Below are 22,518 nucleotides of genomic sequence, written 5' to 3'. Positions count from 1 at the left end.
GACAGCTGCCACAGCGCCTGTTACCGAATGTTGACTGTTTGTCCGAGTGAGTGGCAGTGGCGTTTTCTTGCGGAGGCCAAGGGAAGCCAGGCTTCCTCACTTTTTCAGAATATAATCGTCATTTAATAAACACTTTTGTTCTCACAGTTTACGTAATCCTTCTGTCATCTCCTCATCGTCTCTCTTCATTCATTACTGAGCGTTTTATGATGTGTAAAACAGCGCCCCTATAAAAGTGACATGGTGAAAGAGCGTTGAAAACATGGTACTGCACCCTGTGTCTGTGAGGAGGCCAGGCTGAGTTGGCATCCCTTGATAGAAAAAAAAAAGAATGATTAACCAATCAGGTGACGCTATGTCACGACACTGCTCCCCTGTGATTGGTCAGGACAGTGTCAAGGGAAGCCATGAACTTGTTGGCATCAGGCCAATCACATCACGTTATCATCGTCAATGAATGAATGAATGAAATAGCGGAAGATTTGTGGATTTGTGTTGACATCTTGTTTAGCTAGTTAGCTAAAATTATTAATTGTAATTATGGAGGGTGGAGATTTGGAGTATTTGATAATCTGCCTCTACAGCAGCAACTCAGTTTAAGAGGACTGACTGTGTGTGTGTGTGTGTGTGTGTGTGTGTGTGTGTGTGTGTGAGAGAGAGCGAGAGAGAGAGAGAGCGCGTCTGGTCTGAACTGCCCATTTAGCGATGTGTTATTTTTTTAATGTGATTATAGTTCGTTTCTTGCGTGCTTTGATTAAGCAGCATGTGAGTGCACTTTGTTGTTTATTGTTGTGATTGTTTGTGAATAACCACTATTGTATATCCTTACATGAGCGTCACACCGATTTAAGGGTGTATTAAATGAAAAAGGTTATCTTCTTGTTGCTTACCGTTGGCGTTTCCTATCTTTGAATGTTTTAATAAAAAACACCATGAAAGATGTTTAAGAGGACTGACTGTGTGTGTGTGTGTGTGTGAGAGAGAGAGAGAGAGAGAGAGAGAGAGAGAGAGAGAGAGAGCGTCCGTGCTCAAAGTGTTGGATTGTAACAAGCGTAAGTCCCGGTAAGATGATGCTGGGCGCTCTAATAGTTCATCCAAATAGCAACATATAAATGGTAACGTATGATTTTCTGCCCCCACCCCTTAAAACACACAGCTTAGAGGTTGTGTCTTAATTGGCTTCCTCAGAAATTTTCCCCACGCCACGCCACTGGTGAGTGGAGGGGGCGTGGCTTAGCCATAGGTCAATTGTTACCGGCTCGATTATCAGGATTTTTGTGCAGATTAACATATTGGAAGGGAGAACTGGTTTTGTCTTAATGGGTCACTTTTCAGTCACTATTTCATCTTAATTCTGTTGTTCTTTCTCCCTTTCCCCCCGTGATTTTGTCTATATCGCGAATATAAGACGACCCCCCATTTTTCAGCCTATTTTTAGGACAAAAACCTTGTCTTATATTCGGGTATATATGGTGTGTGTATATATATATATATATATATATATATATATACATTGTATCTAAAATCTATAGAAAATATGGCTACATAAATACACATCTCGTACAATAACATTAAGTCTGATTCAGGCTGGAATTGGTTTGAAATTGATGCCATCCATAATATTTACTAAATACTAGAGCTTGTGATTATGGTTAGGGCTGGGACATTTCCCGAACACGCGCAGCCAATCATAACTCACTGGGCCAGCTAACCAGTCACGGCACATTTTGTATTTAGGAAGGAATTCAACCAGAGGATCTGTAATAATGTAAAATATGTGAAAAATGTGTTTTTTGAACAATCAAGCATGAAAGCATATTCTAGTACACCCCAAAAACATAAGACTTCATAAAAGTGCATAATAGGACCCCTTTAAATAAATATTTGATTCATCATTATTTTGACATTTGATATGAATTTGACCCAGGAAGACCCCTAAACTGCAGGTGAACTGGGAAATCTGAAAGCATTTTCACGCTAAACACATTTTGTATAAAAACAGTGAATTTTCTTCAGGGAATATTTCTGCTATTTTCTTTGGTCTTTAAAGAAATGTGCTGACCAATAAGATACACTTTTGAGCTGCCGCACATACACATTTAAGAGCATTTTGGTGGCACTAGTGAAACCAGCATTAAAGATTAAAGTTACTTTAAATTAAACATTAGCATTTCATGAACACTTTGAACTACACGAGTAATCCATGATTAGCCATTTGTGTAAAATAGTCCATTGAAAGTTTTTTTTTAACATTTACAAGACATTTACGTTTATTGCTTTGGCAGACATTTTTACGTCAGCTGAAAGTTCAGTGCATGTATCGCCCTCTGTTGAACAGGCGTGAATTAGCTTTCCCTTCAGTCCAACACACATTTGTTTGACGTTTGTTGTGAAAGGGCCGTCTGTCAACAAATTCTCACATTTTTGCGTGGCTTAGAGGCCAATCAGCTTGTGTTGTGTAGGAAACTGTGATTTCTCACAGATCATATGTCAAGCCTGCATCATCTAGAGTTTCATGACCAAACTAGTGATTTATAACACAAATCATCTTCATGACATTAAAATAGATCATAATCGTGCTCAGCAGTTGTTGACCAGATTTGCTGGGATTAAAATGACTATTATACTCAGTGATCTTGACTTTGAGCTTCACTTTTCATTTCACGTTTGTCTCTCATTTGAAATCTCACGATTTAATGTTTCTTTTAGACCTGATGGACGTGAAGAAGAAAGGAAATCACATCTTCTCATTCTGAAGAAAGAGCATTTAACTGTGATCAGTGCGGTAAACTGTTTCATTGGGCTTCAGTCCTGAAGAAACACCTGAAGATTCACACAAAGGAGAAGATTCATCATTAATATTACAGCAGAAAAGACACGGCGGTGTGTGTTTCAGTGCATGAAGGCCTTTACTACAGAAGATGAACTGAAAGACCACCAGAAAATTCACACTGGAGAAGAAGGCCATAACACTTTTAAGAGAGACATGAATATGATATTAAAAAAAAAAAATCATTGTTTTTCATTAGAACATCTAGTTTCTCTTCCTCTTCTACTCTTCCATGCAAACGCAAGATATACTTTCATGTATCTTTGAAACTGAAACTTGAAACTCATTTGTTGATTTTGGGATTTTGATAAAAACAGGTTTAATTATATAAACAAATAAACAATCATCAAAACATTAATTGAAAGTGTTTTCTCTTTTTCTGATTTATGGCAGTGTCTCAGAGTAACAAAAAAACCCACAATGTTGTAAACTATATTGAAAAATGTCCACCATTTTGGTAACATGGTTGCAAAAAAAGGTGAACCAGATATAAAATAAATGTTGAATGTTTCTAACATGAATGTTCTTCAGCATCATGAATGTATGAAGAATAAACACCAACCTCTTTGTTCTTCAGGATCTTCAGTGTGTTTCATTCTGCAGGGTTCTGGATCACTCATGTTCTCACTGTCCTCTTTAATAAACTCAGTCTTTGCAGATTTCAGCTCTTCCTGATGCTCTGATGCTCGTCTTCACTTGTAGCTGATGGGAATTTACAGCATTTATTGGAGAATTACTGTGGGAGGAGCTTCACTGATGAAGTGATTGCTGTGGGAGGAGCTTCACTGATGATGTGATTGCTGTGGGAGGAGCTTCATTGATGTAGTGATTGCTGTGGGAGGAGCTTCACTGATGATGTGATTGTAGTGGGAGGAGCTTCACTTCACCTTTTGTCTAAAATGTTTAGTTTTAGTGGCATTTATTCATTCATTGTAACTTAGTTTTTTATTTAATTTTACTGTGTTCAGTTAGCTTTAAGAAAAGAAATATGACTATTTGTAAAAGTTTTTTTTATTATTACTATCTTTAATATTTTACATGGGTTTGATTCAGATTCAGTTAGATGGTCAGTTTACAACGAGATGATGCAACTTACCCTCTGACTCGGATCAACTTACCCCTAAACTGGGGTAAATTGAGCCACGGGAACTCCTTTTTTTTATAAGAAGCCATATTAAATTACTTTAGATACTCTCATTGTACTTCTGCCTAATTTTCTCTCATCTTGAGAACCACATAAGTAAAAAGTGACGTATCTTACCCCACTCTCCCCTATCTGTTATTTATATTTAAATATAAGTAGATATAATAAGCCAAAGATACATGCCAAAAGACAAATAAAGCCAAAAATGAAAAAGGCAACAGCAACACTCGATTGATTCACATCAATTCCCCTCACAGATCTCAAACTTTAACTTTAGACTTGACATTCAGTAACAGTTCCCACTACAAAACATTGAAACAATCACACTCTAGGCATGTTTGGTGGTTGGCAACTTCCAGAAGTGATCCGGAGATGGAAGAAGACCCAGCTGGGGAGTTTGAAGGATTTAACCAAAGTTAATTGAACTTGGTAGAGAATAGGAAAAGGAAAAAGAAAAAGAGTGTCAGCCAAGCATCTGGTACGTATAGTGACCATTAAATTCAACCCGCTTATACCATGGTCACTTACGAAAGAAAGAAATATTTAATCAATTAATACTACTTTAATGTTTTTTAGACTAAAAATCGTGAGGGTTTTTATTTATTAAGTCGAGCGCACTATTTAATATCTCCCGTATACAGGCGTTGCCAAGCACCGTGGCCACAGCGACCCGACCGCAGCAGTTGATCAGTGAGTTTGAGCCAGCGCAATCATTTAGAACTGTCATCAGGCAAATTGACGGGACGCCTTTCCTAGGTGTCCATTATCACTTTTTAACGGACACCCTGCAGCCAATCAGAATCGAGTATTCACCCAGACCATGGTATAAAGCGAGATAAAGGCCTAGTTCTTCCCTGTGCTCTGGGAAAACTTGACTGAGGATCTCTCTGTAAATCCCAAAAGCAATTCAGAGAGGGGTTACACTACAGTCTACAGACCACAGACATGTCACCACAGTCAACAAAAATCCATTTACTAAAAAATGTTATCTTGGCCGACTGCTTCATATCCACTTTAAGGGTGTCATTAAAATCATTTGTGTTGCAGTTACATCAGAATCAGCTCTTCCTCATCCTCTGGTCAGCTGGAAAACCCAAAGCTAAAGCTGATGTGCGCTAACAAGTTTCTATAACTCGTTCATTTGGACAAGCAGTGTGAAATGAATCTGATGAACTCACTGAACAGAGAATTATACAAATATGAACTGTAATTGCCCAGTGGTTTTGTTAACAGTTTTATCTTTTCAACTTTTATAAACCTAGTTTCGTGTCTTAGGCCATCAATGTGTACTTACGATGGGGAATTGTTTCATTTGGACGATGGGGAATTGTTTTAATTTGGACTCTGTGCATGCTCTTTGAGACAGTGACCATAGACCTGCATTATCTGAATGAGAGACAAGAACGGTTTGACCTAAAAATATGAAAATTGAAACTACTGCGGAAAAAAAGACACCTACATCTTGGATGCCCTTGAGGTAAGCTAAAACATACCAAAATTAAATTTCAAAGTGAACTATCCCTTTAAGACCAAATGCAGATCTAATCATAAACGGTGTGTTTCGGAGCGCACGCCGCATTTGGAACAGCGTCTACTCTATTGTGTCAATTTTGGTACTTTTAATAACCTTCTATTATCAAACGCGTCCCGCAGTTTAGCAACAGTGTAGACTACATTTTACAACAATCACCGATCGTGCAGATTCTGAAGTTAGTTTGGGTTTTAGGGAAAAATGACAGCGCACCGCTGTTAAGGGAAGGAAGTTGCGCTGGAGAGAATGCAGCTTTAGTTTTTAATGGTTATACCTCAAATACCTTTTTTATAATCATTGGAAGCAAAAATCTAAATCTAAAATAAAATTAGTTTAATATCAAAGATCTAAAGTGTAACCGTTTGAATGTTTAGTTCTGTCCTCATCGTCACTCATTAAGCAGGACTGTTGTGTTGTGCGTGCTGTGGCTCTTTTCTCATCCCAAGGCGTCATATAACTGACGCTTTTGACATTTCGGCAACATCCGACGCACATGCCTCCTAGCGGTCTAACCCTAACCCTACCCCAGACCTAAACCTACCCATAATCTGCGTCTCATATTGACGCTAAAGGGTGCCATGTGCGTCGGATGTTGACGAAATGTCAAAAGCGTCAGTATATGACGCCCTAGGATGAGAATGCGTTGAATATTATTATAGAAGTGGCTGGCGAGATTAAGGCCTTGTCCACACGGACACGGGTATTTTTATAACCGTGACTTTTTTTTTTACGCGGTTCGGCCGTTCGTCCACACGGAAACACAGTATCAGGTCACTGAAACCGAACATTTTTGAAAACCCCTGCCTTGGTGAGGATTTTTCAGAATTACATTTACTTCGTTACTGTCCACCACTGTGAGCAACCTTGCACAAAGAATGAGGAGATTAAAAACAGAATGGCTTTTTGATTTGTTTGGATTTATTTTATTTACAACAGAACATAATCCAAAGATACACAACAAATGACAAAAAAAAAAAAAGCATATTATTTGACAGAAAATGTAGATCAAACAGTTTCTGGTCTCATTGACTTCCATAGTATATTTTTTTCCTACTATGGAAGTCAATGAGACCAGAAACTGTCTGGTTACTGACATTCTTCTAAATATCTTCCTTTGTGTTCAGCACTAATTGCTAATGGGGGTGTTTTCAGAGCACCCCTGTTTCCCAGGTAACAGGCAATAGCAACAGCACTACAGTGGATAGAAGAGACTCAAATCAAAAAGGTTATACTTTGTACAGATTCATGTTCGGCATTAAAGTCACTGAAGTCATTCACATCTCATAGTCGAAAGGATATAGTAAATGAGATATGAAAATCTGTATAGATTTAAGAATATGAACATCATGATAATATTTATGTGGATACCGGCTCATAGAGGGATAAAACATAATGAAAAGGTTGATAGTTTAGCAAAACAGGCTTTGGAAATTGAGGAGGTCATGAATATTTCATTTAGTAAAGATGAAGCAAAAGCAGTAATTAAAGTATATACTAAGAAAGAATGGCAACATAGTTGGGATACAGTAAATACAGTGCGTCATCTTTATGAAATACAAAGAGAAGTAGGAGTAGTGAGGATAACTAAAAGAAGCACCAAAGAGGAAAATATTTTAACAAGATTAAGGGTTGGACATACTATGCTGAATACAACCTTAAGCATAATAAATAAACATCCAACAGGATTATGTGAATATTGTGGACTAGAGGAATCAGTAGAACATGTTATTTGTGTTTGTCAAAAGTATAATAATGAACGAGAAATCATGAAAAATTAACTTAGAAAGAGGGGAATGGATGATTTAAAGCTTAAAAATATAATTACTTAGGGTTTTAGAGAGTTTATTTCTTTATCTCAAGAGAACAGAGCTGATTAAGAGAATTCAGTTTTGTTGTTGTTGTTGTTGTTGTTGTTGTTGTTTTTAAATGGGTAAATTCTGGTTCACACTCCAATACAGTAGGTGGCGATAATGCACCTTAATGTTGGTGCTACCCGCCAGAAAATCGAAGAAGAAGAAGAGTTTCAGCGTCGAGTCTTCTGAAGTGAGGAGAGCAGGTTACGGTATTTCTCATATTTACACACACTTTACAGTTTGATTAAGCGACAGGCTCATTTCTGTATTGTTTTCATCGATCACAGCGATACTTGTGCGTCTTTTCTGGCGTCTTCCTTCTGAAATAAACATTTAGTGCAGCAGCAGCGAGCATGAGGAGAATATGTTGAGTTCATTCAGACCTGAGCGATGTTGTGTTCGTTTGTGTGATTGTTTCGATGTTTGGAGTGAGAACTGTTACTGAATGTCAAGTCAAGAGGTAAGGTTTGAGAGGGGAATTGATGTTGCTGCCGTTTTATTTAATCTTTAATAACTATGAACTGATAAGAATAAACCTTGAAATGCAATGTAAGTCGCTTTGGATAAAAAGTGTCTGCCAATGTAATAAAATGTGTTACTTCACATTGTTAAAATATACTGGTACAGATACTGCTAAATATTAAACATTGAGTTTATAATGAGTTTTTTAGGATCATTGTCAGTTTTAATCTAATAACATCAGTGCAATGAATGTAGAAAATTAAAATTTATTTTAGATTATGCTGCTGTAGTTGACTGTAGTTAAGATGAATGCCATTAGTGTTAGTTTTTGTCTTTTTTTATGTTTTCTAGATATCTGCCTATATTGTAATGGAAAAAGCAGGATTGTGTTCTGGTTATCCATAAAATAAGTTATAAATTTGCTTCAGTTACTTTACTTCAGACAGACAGACATAAATGCTTGTGATATTTAGTAGCCTATAAAAACAAATTCAGGAACTTAGGTTTATAACCTAATATTATTTATTTTTATTTTGTCAGATCAGCTCATCCCACAGCAATTCTCCAATAAATGCTGTAAATTCCCATCAGCTACAAGTGAAGACGAGCATCAGAGCATCAGGAAGAGCTGAAATCTGCAAAGACTGAGTTTATTAAAGAGGACAGAGAGAACATGAGTGATCCAGAACCCTGCAGAATGAAACACACTGAAGATCCTGAAGAACAAAGAGGTTGGTGTTTATTCTTCATTCATTCATGATGCTGAAGAACATTCAAGCACTTCATAATGTTTATGAAGCACATAATGTTTATGAAGCACATTCATAAACAGTTCAACTAGGGCTGGGCGGTATGACGGTATATATCGTTACCGCGGTAGAAAATGTCAACCGTAACAGATTTTTTCATTCCGTGATACCGCGACATGTAAATAAGTGGGCGTGGTTAACTCACGTGCAGCGTGCGTGAGACTGAGACATTGAGATTTGTCAAAGAAAGCCTGGAGAAAGCAGATCAAGAGGATCCACAAAGGAATTACGTTTTCTAAAGGGTTGTTGTTAACGTGATATTTTCGGGGGAAAAGGCGCAGCAGTCAACTAGAGCAGTGCGGCACCCGTAGGCTACAGTTTAGAGGTTGCACGATCGCAACGGGGAAAGCATGAAGCTTACTTGACAACAACAGTTCATATATCAATATCGTAACGAATAGAAATAACCTTAAAGGGGGGGTGAAATGCTCATTTTCACTCAATCTCCTGTTAATCTTGAGTACCTATAGAGTAGTATTGCATCCTTGATATCTCCAAAAAGTAATTTGTTTTATTATATTTATAAAAGAAAGATAGGCTGTACCGAGTCTTTCCGGAAAAAAAACGAGCGGCTGGGGGCGGGCCGTGTGGGCGGTGTGCTAAAGCTGTGCTAACGCGCCGAGCTAGTGACAACACACAGAGACATTTGTTCAACAGTTTTACTCACCGTCCGGTTCCAACGCACGACCGCGAACCTTTATCATTGCGACTGCTCGATCCTTAAGCATTAGACGATCTGCAAATCCGTCGATATGGGCTTCGTTTATAAAACAATCATCGTCGAAATGCAGGGAAAAAACAGTCTTACACAACTCCGTTTATGCTCAGGAAAACAAACTCCATCCACGGGTTCCTTAAAGGTCCCATGACATGCTACTTTTTGTAGGCTTTAATATAGGCCTTAGTGGTCCCTAGTACTGTATCTGAAATCTCTTTCCAAAAATTCAGCCTCGGTGCAGAATTATAGCCACTACAAGCCAGTCCCAGAATGAGCTTCCTTCAGACGGGCCGTTTCGGTGTCTGTAGCTTTAAATACTAATAAGGAGGAGAAAGGCGGCGCAAGGTGGAGGGTGGGTGTGGCCTTGACCATCTTGCGCAACGGTACCGTGGCGTGCATGTTTACGTTGGATATAGCAATGGCACGAAGACACGCAGTCTTTCAAGCATTTCAGTTTGACCCAGAATCTGATCCGGATGGAGAAGCAACGGATGAAGAAGTTGCAACTCAGCGGCTCCAGCAGGACGTTTCCGAATGGTTAGTTTAAAATATTATGTCTGGATACGGTACTTTATTCGGATGGTTTACAGTTATTATCATGTAGCTAACGCTAACCTACTGTTGCCTTTTCATGAGAGATCTGTAACGTCTGTATCTTATTAAAATTACATCAAGCTCTGCGATCTTGAAATGCGGATATCGCGCGTGCCATATAACCAACAGGAAAACGGTTATCCAAATAACAAAGAAGTGTACAACACTCGCGTTACAGTGTGTGTATTCACACACATAAACTGCATAGCTGCATAGCTAATGTTACAGCCACATTCTACGTGTAACAGTCTAGGCAACCATAAACAGTAAAGCAACACACTTATATATCATTAGTTGACTTACTTGTCCGAGGTGTGTAGCTGAGCCAAAGAGAGTGATCCAGACTTTAGTTTCAGACGCTCAGCAAACCCAGCTCTGTATTGACCCTTCGGTGTTCATTTGTACATCCAATTATTGAGCAATTGTTATGCTTCACTCGCTCAAAAGCCATGATATCTCTCGTGGACAAACTAAAATCTCCCACGCGCGTTCCTACTTCCTAGCTCATTTTCTCATGGGCGGAAAATATTCTCTGGGCGGGCAAAGCAGAGACAGGGGAGGTAACATTTCTCCTTATAATGTCAAAAAGAGGAGATTCAAGATCAGCGCGATTGAGCTTCCATTTTCTCAAAGGCAGAGAAAGATAGCAAAAGCTCGATTTACACCGATTGAAATTTCTAGAAACTTGGGGACCATATACAGTCTGGGGAACTCATATTAATGTTAAAAAACCTCAGAAAGTGAAAATTTCATGTCATGGGACCTTTAACGCTGGGTTCTTTGGGAATCTGTGCAGGGTTGTCTTGCCCTGGCAACCAAAAACACACTTCTTTGGTGACATTGACTTCCCAAAAGCCGGGCAGGGCGCTTTGATGGCGAACTGCTTTCACTCTCTTGCTCTGGTCTACGAGTGCGCGCGCGGCCGCGATCTTACCGGAGAAGTGCCCTTAGGACCCATATAAGGAAATTCCGCCCTATCTTACGTAAGACAGAGCCATACTCGAAAAAAACTTTCCGAAACTTGTGACAAACCGGAAGGAGTATTTTTGTTCCAAAACGTCAAACGTTCAACTTAGTTTTTGAAACTTTGTCCATGTTTAGCATGGGAATCCAACTCTTTACCAGTGTAAAAAACTCAGTATGCATGCAATAGCATTTCACCCCCCCTTTAAATAATGTATAGTTATCTGCATCTTTCTGTCTCTTATGTATACTTTGTAAACAGGAAACTCGCATTCAGCATGACACGAGAGCGGTTGCCGTGGTAATGAACAACCTGCGAAAATCCTGTATCTGAGGCAAAATTACTAAATATGCAGCACGAGATAGGCTATATATTTCTAACTCCAAACAATTGGCCACTGAACCAGCTGATAAAATCTTCATTTGATTCAATGCGTGATTACAACTTGTCACTCAAATTAACCGATCGCATTTTACTGATGCAAAAGATGCGCGCGTGCACACGCACTGAAAGTGAGTGCGGTGTGTGTCGGTGTTCACTGAGCTATGTAAAATAATGATGCAGTTACAAGGTGTGTATAATTAACACTACTTAGTCAACACTAACAGTAACAGTTTTCATACTGCTGTTCGCCTAGTCACTTATGAACTTGATGAAATTGACACTTCTGAACTTCTCTTGATTAACCCTTTAGAACCTGAAGCTAAAATAGGTGTTTTTCACATAATTTGATTTTTTGACTGTAAAATTCTAAAACAATGTGCTATCTTCATGTGCAAGGTGTCATCTTTTTCAGAAAAAGATAAGCTTTCAACAAATTACAGTTATTGACCATTATTGTGTGTGGTGAGTTTGTAAATATAATTTAAATAGACAAAAATAAAAAAACGAGAATAAATTTACTGATTTTTATTTAGAAAAAAAACAGAAAAAAATCATGACCGAAAGAAACTAACACTTTAAAGTTGAAAAATGAACTATAATACATATATACAAGTCTTTTATGTGACATTGGGTTGCACATTTTTCATTTAGGACGCTTTTTGTCATACACGCACACATATACAAATGCACGCATTCATAGGCACGCGCACATACACATGCACGCACTACATGCTTAGATACGTGAAAGAGTAATGGCCATCCGCCTCCCAAATTTCATTAAAAATCATCCCAATCCCCCTTTCTGCTGTCTAACACTTCTTTCGCCATGTATTTGTTCGTTTCTTTTATTATTTTATGCAATCCAAAACACTCTAACCTTCCGCGCGTCGTATCTCTCTGTTCAAATCCTTACACCCCGCGCTGCTGTCATTTGCAGACGGAAAGCATGGCATTACCGTAATAAGCCGTATATTGGCAAAGCGCTTGATGTCTACTTTCAGGAACTATTTGAATTATTTTGATAGTGCAAACGGTTGAAGAGTTACAGTGACATGAATACAGCTTGGTTGGCTGTGTCGTCGACGACACATCCGGTTTTAAAGGGTTAAAGGTGCCCTAGAATGTGTTGAAATAATATTTTAATTTTGTCCCTGATATCTACATAGAGGGTATGTGGCTTAAAAAGCCATTTAAAATGTCCAGAAAAGGTTTTACAGGTCAATTTCCAACCCTATAAATTGGCCCTAGAATGAAATGGTCTGTTTTTACCTTATTTGGAAGGGTCATGAATAGTAATGAGGAGTTCTGCTCTGATTGGCTCTTTCACTGCGGGCTCATTACAAGAGCTCAGAGAGTCACAGCAAACAGGTCCGACGTGCAAATGGAGAGACTCGGTGTACAACCGTATAGAGGGTTTTCACGACGCGTCATCAATCCGGAAGTCGGCCATTTTGGAGGCACTGAACGTAAACAGTGCCATTGAACTGAACGGACTCGCAAATTTGGCTGATTATTGCTTCTGAAAAATGGTCAAGTTTTGGTCTGTACTCATCGGTCGCACCGAGAAAAACATTTCTAGTTCTATAGACTGCCGAAAGTTAAAGAGAAGAGTGCAAAAAACTGATGAAAGATGGCGTTTGTGGTTGAGAGAGGCACAGCATCAGCCACATGTGTAAATGAAGCGTTAACTATGGCTAAAATTAGTTTAAATTAGTAAAACTATGGGTACATACACACTGTCAATCCGATTATCTTTGTAACGTTATCCGATTGGAATATGATCTAAAATGATGTCCACACTGTATGCAACTGTTCAGGTCCGATTTGTGTGTCCACGCAGCTCTTTGACAACACGGCAATGATGTTGCGTTGATGGAGGGGTTGCATTTGCAATATAAATGTTTTCTTATTTAAATGTTACAATATGGAGATGTGTAGCCGCTGCGCTGGACTACTGCGTCTCGAGCTGCAGAACTGTAGGAGGCTGGTACTGTATGCACAACTCTTTTTCCGCGCCGGTTTCAAAATACTTTTCAAAAAGAATAATTTTCTGCTCGTCCGTCACTTGCAACAACACAACCTTGTTTCGGCAGCGACTTTCAGCATGTTCCCTATAACAACGTCTGATGTTTACATTTTACGTGGCGTGAGAAAGTCACATAAACCACGCGAAAGAGCGTTCAGACTGGTGGATTTCCTGAAAGTAACATTTGAAAAAAAATAGGGAATTTACACATGCATCCACAGTATTACTTTGTACATTTAACGTTATATGACAATACAGGCAATAAATATGAACCTCAACGTAAATAACAGTTACTTTGTCATACTATTTAGCTAACGTTGTGTATGCTAGTTTGAGTTTGCTATTTGTTGCCGTAATTTACTAGGATCTTACGCTTGATTCAGATAACACAAGTGTAAATTATCACTACTTACCACTTGCTGGACTATAGTTGGAATTGCCCCCTTCTTCAGCATTATACGCTGACTGAAGCCTGCTTGATATTGTCCAAGGTTAGCAAAACAGTCCGTGGTGAAATGAGCAGAGCAAGTTTAAACAACTTAGAATTAAACTCTTGCGGGATCCGATTATAGATGAACATCAGCCACGCCTGTTGACATTGCTTTTCTGTGGGAAGTGTATGAAAAGTCGTCACATCCCCTGCACAGCCTGGTACATAACATCTATGTCCATGATCAGCCATTTGCCCTACGATGCTCGCTTGATTCTTCACCTGCGCAGCGCAGTTCCGTGTAGCACCGTAGCTCTGAAAGGGCTTGGCTTATGCTAATTTTGGAGGCGTACATATTAATGATCCCATCGGTTTCGTCACAGTTGGTGTTATGTGGAGATTCGCCCGTTTTTCAGGGGTGTTTTTCAAAAACGAGATTTAAACAAGAAGGAGAAAACAATGGTGTTTGAAACTCACTGTATGTCATGTCCATGTACTAAACTATTGTTATTTAACTATGGCAAGTTAAATTCAATTTCACATTCTAGGGCACCTTTAAAGCTTTAGGTGACGGGTTGCCAGATATCATAAAAAGAGCAAAACAACCCCTTTAAAACGCAGTATAATAAGCAGACATGGCAAAAAATATCCTACCAAATTAAAATTAAAAATAAAACTCATTTATTATGAATAGAATAGTTCAATGTAAAATATTCAGATATTATAAACTGATTGATGAAGTAAAGCAATAACATGAGATTGAAAAATTATTCAGCAACACTTTATTTAAAGTTGAATTGCACCTATGAGTTGTATTTAATATCAATCAGTGGGGGGCAGTTCATCTAAAAGTTGATGAGAGTGTTTTGTTTGCTATATTTAGCTATTAAAAATAGTTTAACAAAGAAATAATTTACCAAATAAAAGAAAAAGAAAATTCAAACAAAGTGAAGTAGCCTACTTTTCATTTCTAAAGTATTTGGGTTTATTTATTATACAAAGCCCTTTTTGTCTATTTTTCGAGAATAACTACATATATAAATAACTATATCGTGAAATATATCGTTACCGTGAAATAGGGCTGGGCGATATATCGATATAAAAAATATATCGATATATTTTTAAATGCGATATGAAATTAGACCATATCGCATATATCGATATAGTTCAAATTTGCGCTCTGCTCCCCGCGCCTCCGCTCCTCCTTTCCCACTCTGCGTGCGTGTTTAGAGCATGTTATGTTACGAGAGGCGAATCATGACTACTTCAGAAACCCCAGCACAATAAGAACTACCAGGCAGTGACATAAGTGTACGCTGAAATAAAGTCTTTCGCCTCAGAAAAACTGACTTTCTTGTCCTGTCGGCCGTTATCCTGTGCTCGGAGCGCACACTCAATTGCACGCGCAAATGCGGCGGCGCGCGCGCGCTGTGTATCGCCTCACTGATCAAGTGCAAAATAAACTACGAGCATGCAACGCCGTTACGTTGTAAATTACACAAAATAAAAGTAATGCAGATATGATTTTCATACTATTCACCAGGAGCAGTTTCCATGTTTCATTAACAGTTATTGTTAATATTGTGTATTCACCATGGCAACTGTCGTTTCCATATTAACCCCAAAATGCCACTGTTATTTTTTATATTTTTAAATGACAAAATTTGTTTATATATATATATATATATATAATAAAAACTTTGATAATCATAATTAATAAATCGCAAATAACAATATCGGCAATTATGATTTTTGTCATAATCGTGCAGCCCCAAGGTGAAGAAACCTGTTTATTATTTATTCATTTGATTTTGCAACTGTTTACTGAAATAGCTGGTTTCAATAAAACTACTTTTAACATGTCATATTTGGCTTTGACTTTGACTGAACATTTGCTCTCACTTTGCGGAAAAAATATCGGGATATATATCGTATATCGATATTCAGCCTAAATATATCGGGATATCATATGACTTTTGGTCCATATCGCCCAGCCCTACCGTGAAATAAAATTAGTCATACCGTGAAATAGAATTTTGGTCATACCGCCCACCCCTAAGTTCAACTATGAAACGGTACAGAATGTTCTGGGTTTTCTTCAACAAATGGTCAGTAAAGGGAGGTTTGAGACATTTTTATATTGACCGGCGCCTCCGTGTCGTGATTATCTATTGTCTGCTATATTTACTTCAGGCAATTGGCAATTCCAGGCAATTGGTTGATGAAACATTTGTTAAAATTAAGATACAATTAATACAAAACGAAATTCACTTTAAAGAAAGGCTTTGTGCTTTCTGTTTGAGGTCTCTGTGAAAGTTTTAAAGCAGTCTTTATGTGCTGCTTTCAGAGTGGTCAAGTCCGTAACTTTGTTTTTTCCTCATAAAAGCGAACACGAAAAATTTAATAAAATGAATATTTTATGTTCTGTGGAGAGGCAACGCTTCATCCGGTGGGTAGTATTACTTTTGGTTTGCGCAGTGTAATTCACAGAATTACTAAATAATATTTTGTCACCTAAAAGTTTAAGATTTTTTGTGTCACATGTTTATTTCCCTCATATTTAATAGAAAACGCATGTGTAGACAGATATTTTTCTAATGTCTTGACTCCTTTATTAAGGGAGTAGGGATATATAAACAGACGTTTCAATGTATTGGTATAACTAATTTGTTTATGACTCATTTCTTTATTTTTTTGTGGATGAATTACTTTATTCATTCTAACTGTGTTTAATTGATGTTTGTTGTTCCCTATGTGTGTGTAATGGACTAGTCCTTGGTGTATATACATTTCCCCAAGTGTGGCATTTGGAGGATATGTTTTCTTTGTTTAGTTTGTTTGTTTGATTTACTGTTTTAGTTTGATTTTCTTTAGTTTACCATTTTTATGGGCCCAGATCTGACTTTATTTTCAGTCAGTTTTTCAAGTTATTTAACCCTCTGGGGTCTGAGGGGTTTTTGGGGTCCTTGAGATGTTCTAATATGCCCTGACATTTGTGCTTTTTTCAGTTGCTTATAAACATATTAATGGCACACAAACAGGGCTACCATAATATGTAAACAACATGCGTACATGTTTGTATTTTTGAGAGAATAAGGTTTATGCATGGTTTTTGAAAAAACTAAAAACTAAAGTTTCTGAAATAAGGCCACAAAACACATTAAATATGTGTCAATAAGACTTTTGACTAATGGATGTCGAGTTTTTTCTTCAAAATGATGTGAAAATCATCCTGCCTAATCATTCACAAAACACAATACATTGATTTAAATCTTGTAAAACACTTTTTGTTTGTAATGGCAATATGCGCAAGGGGCGTCAACAATCCAACACCATCATGCATATTTAGTGATTCACACCTGAGGAGACAATGGGGGGACATACTTAATGAGCCATTCATTCAGGTGTGTCACCTATAGCCACAAGAAAGAATGCAAGAGCTATATATATATATATATATATGTATATATTCTACCAAATTGGTTCACAGTTGGAAGCATCTAAATTATTTTTTTTTATTTATTTATTTTTTTCACAAATTGTGCTTTCAAATTGTATAATATCCAAGGAAAACATGTCTAGTAATTGTGCAGTTCTCATACTGTATTTTCAGTTTTGGAATATGTATCCTCTCCCCAAATTTGTCAATAATAAAACACAATAAAAATTATTTAAAGAAAAGGCTTATATTTACCTTTTAAAATTTGTTTACATCTACCTTGTAAATTGATTTTTTTATTAAAAAGGTTACAATTACATAAACAATTCAAGTGTAATCTTTCTTTGTAAAAACTAAAGTATACATTTTATTATATATATTTCAAAGTTAAGGATTCATTACTTTGAATATAGCCTACATTGACAAAACATACTATATTTAACATATTAGCAAAAATTGGCAAACAAAAGCTTATTTGAGGTGGCAGATATTTTACATAAAAAATGTGTAATCTATCCAAAACTAGTCAACGAAATGTTGTCTTTCATATGTCTGTAACATAGGTCTTTCGTTTTTATTATAAGGATTATAAATGTTAATTTGCAGTTTAATACGTTGCTTATACAAATACATTTTATTTCAACATATTTCAGTCGATTTTTACTCAGTATAGCAAAATAGTTTGCTAAAAGTGGATCATTCATTCACACACAGAAACACAATTCAAATTTAAACCGTCTTTTTGCGAGTTGTGGTAAACAGCGCATCTCTGCCGTTCATTCATTCACACAGAAATGCGATTCAAATTTAAACCGTCTTTTTGCGAGTTGTGGTAAACAGCGCGCATCTCTGCCGTTCATTCATTCACACAGAAACGCGATTTACTTGAGAATGAAAAAAACTTACTACAGTATTCCATCCGTTGCTCCTCGAAATACCAGCACATCTGAGTTACATTTTCCATTATTATTATTCCTCACAGCGCTGCGAGACAGTGTAAACAAGTACAATGATCTGAATAAACTTGATGTGTTTTCTCGAGCTGATATGGGGGGCGTTCACAGTTTGCATGGATTGCCTCAGTCATTTACGTTTGAATAGCGCGCGCTCTCCGTGGGCGGGACAGATTACAACGTAATGAGCTGAGATGAGAACGACTGAAATCTCTCTCTTTTCATAAAGATTACATAAACAGAATTTTTTTATAATAAAAATTACTTCATTTAACCCTCTGATGGTCTTCGTTTAGCAGTCACACTGGGGGCCTTCCCGGTCATAAATGACCGGACACCTAAAAATGAAACTTCCTCCATCCCAGTAAAAACCAATGCAATTTATTTTTGTTCTATAATATTTATTCTTTTTAATTTAGAATTTTGAGACAATTTGATTGAACTTATTAATATTTATGCAATATTTATAGTCCATTTTTTGACATTGAAAATAATGATTTTTTTTTTTTTTTTGACAAAAAAAAAAAAAAAATTCTATGCAGTATTTTCGGGTAAAATAGAGACTAGGCTTTCAGAAAAAAAATAAAATAAAAAAAAATTCATCAATTTATTAATCATAAAATTAAATAAAACATGATATTGCATGGGTTTACCACTAGATGCCTGTATAGCTCTAAATGGAGATGTTTGTGAATTCTAGTTGTTTTTGGACCAAATTACTTACTTTTAAGATGTGGATTGAATGTATTTTTTTAGAAATTCTCAAATAATACTTTTTGCCAAGGTTTATAACATTTTATTAATTATTATTTTAATAATTTTAATAATTATTATATTAATTATATATACATATATTAATTATAATTATTAGTTATGTTATGTTTTTCACTCTTGATGTTTTAGAGCTTCACCCCTTCATTGCTGAGCATTTTTTTTCTGCATCGTGGCTGATTTGTAGAGAATTTTTGTGTTTTTGTCAATTTCCCATTCATTTCCTATGGCGGTAATTTTGACCGAAGACCAAAATCATAACTAATTTTTTTTCGACCACTTAGCATGCTCGGATCATGAACTCAATTTTTTTTGTGTGTTCACATACCTAATGCCAGAAAAGTCACCAAGTTTCGTAACATTCTGATGAAGCTGTGATTTTTAAAAATTCAAAACAGATTTTTGTAATCTGAATTTATTGGTGTGTATGTGTATAAACGTGTGTTTGTATGTGTGTGTGTGTGGGTGGGTGTGATTTTTTTGCACTCTTGATGTTGTAGAGTGTCACCCCTTTACTGCGGTGTACTTTTTTTTAGAATCGTGTCCGATTTGTAGATTGTACAGACAAAAATTCTGAGAATTTTTGTGTTTTTGTAAATTTCCCATTCATTTCCTATGGGTCGGTCATTTTTGACCGAAGACCACGAGTGTGACTATTTTTTTTACGACCACTTAGCATGCTCGGATCATGACCTCAATTTTTTTTTGTATTCACATACCTAATGCCAGAAAAGTCACCAAGTTTCATAACCTTCCGATGAAGCTGTGATTTTTTAAATTTCAAAACAGAAAATTATTCGGTCAGAAATGACCGAGGACCATCAGAGGGTTAAAAGAAGAGAATTCAAGCTTCATGTCTGTGTGTCTGTATGCCTGTTTGACTGAGTATTCGCTGAGTTATGGTTCATTTTCGGACGCGTTTCAGAATGGACTTAACTGACAGAGGAGACAAAACTCGCATCATGTTTATTTTTCTTTATTTGGCGGAAAGCACAACACTTTGTTTTTATTGTGAGTATACACAAAAATAATACACACTTAACAGGATAGATTGATGTATAACACAAGCATATAAGATAAAAAGTAATATTTTTATTTATTTATTTTTTTTCACTGATAAGGAAAAAAACGAGCGGCGCGATAGCCGACCTCGGGGTTAATTTGTAACTTTGTTTTTGCATTTAAAGCCCCATTATGTAGGATTTCTGTTTTGGCCAAACAACGACCCCTAGAGTCGCTGTGGACTACTTGTATTTAACGTTACTGTCGTAAATACCACTCACTCAGAGCAGTCTCTTCACTCACGGCCTGATCCCCCCCCCGGTCCCCGTTCAGTCGGATAGAAGCTGTAACGAGTGGAAATAAGGTGTGGCCCCTTTAAGAGCTGCATGCCCTGTTTAACTGTCGGCAGTCTGTATTGTATGTGTGCCTCGAACACCCCGTAAGCGGGTTGTTTCTGTTTGATGCTCATTCTTGTCCTATTTTTGTCTATCAAGTAATGCTGTGGACGGTAGAACAGTTACACGAGTTCGATTGGGGAATAAACACAACGCGTTACAAATCGTCGGACATCGAACAAGCACAGCTAGCCTCCGAAGATGTCTACTAATCCATCAACAAGAACGCCAGGTGCTTTTTAGCTCACACCAACGAGTGAAAGCTTGTCCGAGTGATGTACAATTAGGGATGCACCGAATATTCGGCCACCGAAAATTTTCGGCCGAAAATGGCCCAAAAGTGCATTTTCGGTTTTCGGCCGAAAGACTTTTATCACCGAAACAATACGGCCGAAATGTTGTGATGACGCAAACAGCAGACACCGCGACCTGCACGTGCTTGTCTGAAGCAACATTACATATCTGCGGTGTGGACGTATTTAAATATCTAAGAGTGACACACGGACAGCGATTTTCAAAACACAGACATCCCAAGTCTTCCGGAAGTTCCGGGAGTCTCCCGCGTATTGATACCGGCTCCCTAATGCCCGCAAATTAGTTTAAATCTCCCGGAATCGCAAGCGAGCATGAGCGCGCATACGTAGCGCGCGCGGCAGAGAGAGGGAGCGAGAGACCTTTGCGTGTGTGTGCAGAGCAGCCGTCATTTCTCAGAGGTTTACCTGAGCTGTTTATGGTTTTTGCAACTCACGTCCATGAGCATATAACTGCAGATATTATTTTGGGCTATGGCAGTATTGACCTAAATGCACTTTGTTTTTATGAGAGAACATTTCATTTTTAAACCTTTCTGCAGGCCAGTAGGCTTTTACATTATTATTTAATGTACACATGAGTGGGGTCAAGTTAAACATTTAATTTTATACTTTGCAAATGCTAAATAAATATTTGCATAAAATTTTAATGGATTTATTCTTTGAAACTTTAATATTAATTTATGCAAATGCAATGCCTTGATTTTAGTAAACTTAGTACACAGTCATAGCCATAAATGCAATGGTACTAACAATAATTGGCATAATTTCTTTCGGTGTTTCGGTTTTCGGTTTTCGGCCTTGGTTTCCTCTTTTTCGGTTTTCGGTTTCGGCCAAGAATTTTCATTTCGGTGCATCCCTATGTACAATATAAGCAATATAACGTTATTTACAAGTCCAACAGCATGTTGAGGACGTGTTGGGGGAAGCGAGGTAGCCTATGCCGTAAAGCAGTCGGATTTTGTAGTTCTTTTTGTGCTGCTTGGGTTACTACCCGAACACCGAAGTTTACCCGCATTTGGCGCTTGGTGGGTGTTAATTTCGGAACCTGTTACTAACCCTAACTTACTTACACAATGTGTATCTGATATGAATAAAACATGTCTTAATTATAATGGAAAGGATTATTATTCCTGCTTCCATAGACAACAGACGCAATTAGCCCTTTTACGAACCTTTAAATGAAAGCATTGCTAGGCCTTCTCCTGCTATAGAAAGTTGTCCGCTGGGATAAGCTGTCTTTAATACTGAGAGTAGTTCATTTATTTCAGTAATTTAACTTAAAAGGTGAAACTAATATATTATTGATCACTATTGATCACTTTCGACCAATAGGAGGCGCAGTTATGAAACTGATGTGGTGTGGTCAGATTGAGGAGACAATGACATACAAATTTTGGTGTCAATATGTCGAGGCATTGCAGATATAAAGCCTGAATAGTCATTTTGGCATCATGCCTCAACTATGCTGCTGCGCTATACGAAAACTGTTTCGTCAATCGACACGAAATCCATAACTTTTAGTCGGCATAGTCTGGATATGATACGATTCAGTTTTGGTGAAAATTGGACAAACAGTCTAGGAGGAGTTCGAAAAAGTAGGTTTTGAATGAAAATCAAGATGGCGAACAGGAAGTTCGGACAAATAAGGTAAACTTGGCATCTATGTTCTCAGCGTGGCCCAAGGAATCTATTAAGGCCAGTGGCATTTCAATAGGCAGATTTATTCAAAAGTTATTATTTTAGAAATTTTGGTATAACTTTTGACCACTAGGTGGCGCTGTCTCAATATTTTTGGATACCTTCAGAGGATGGTGCTGATGGCACATTCGGAGTTTCGTAATATTACACCAATGCATTTAAGTATAGCATTTTATTTCACAAATAAATTTTCAGGTTTGT

General features: G+C 37.4%; 2 protein-coding genes across 6 annotated transcripts in view; one reads left to right on the top strand and one right to left on the bottom strand.

Moving 5' to 3' along the window:
- Positions 1–22,518, bottom strand: part of LOC307155885 (uncharacterized protein) — a 468,056-nt gene that overhangs the window by 75,073 nt on the left and 370,465 nt on the right. The window lies entirely within an intron of this gene.
- Positions 1–22,518, top strand: part of LOC307155943 (uncharacterized protein) — a 48,998-nt gene that overhangs the window by 11,635 nt on the left and 14,845 nt on the right. The window contains exons 1-2 of one of the 5 annotated variants that reach the window (XM_079866999.1): positions 7,501–7,567; positions 8,361–8,551. In XM_079866999.1, coding sequence (XP_079723125.1) covers positions 8,494–8,551 — 58 coding nt within the window. In that variant the 5' untranslated portion in view covers positions 7,501–7,567; positions 8,361–8,493. Of the gene's footprint in view, positions 1–2,709; positions 7,819–8,360; positions 8,552–22,518 lie in introns of those variants that run through there. The other 4 variants (XM_079867000.1, XM_079867001.1, XM_079867002.1 and 1 more) reach the window with 4 other exon arrangements.

Source organism: Squalius cephalus, assembly GCF_949319135.1.
Source record: "Squalius cephalus genome assembly, chromosome: 1".
In the NCBI taxonomy this organism is placed as follows: Eukaryota; Metazoa; Chordata; class Actinopteri; order Cypriniformes; family Leuciscidae; genus Squalius; species Squalius cephalus.
The sequence above is the reverse complement of the archived record's forward strand: the minus strand, read 5'-3'. Positions and strand labels throughout refer to the sequence as shown.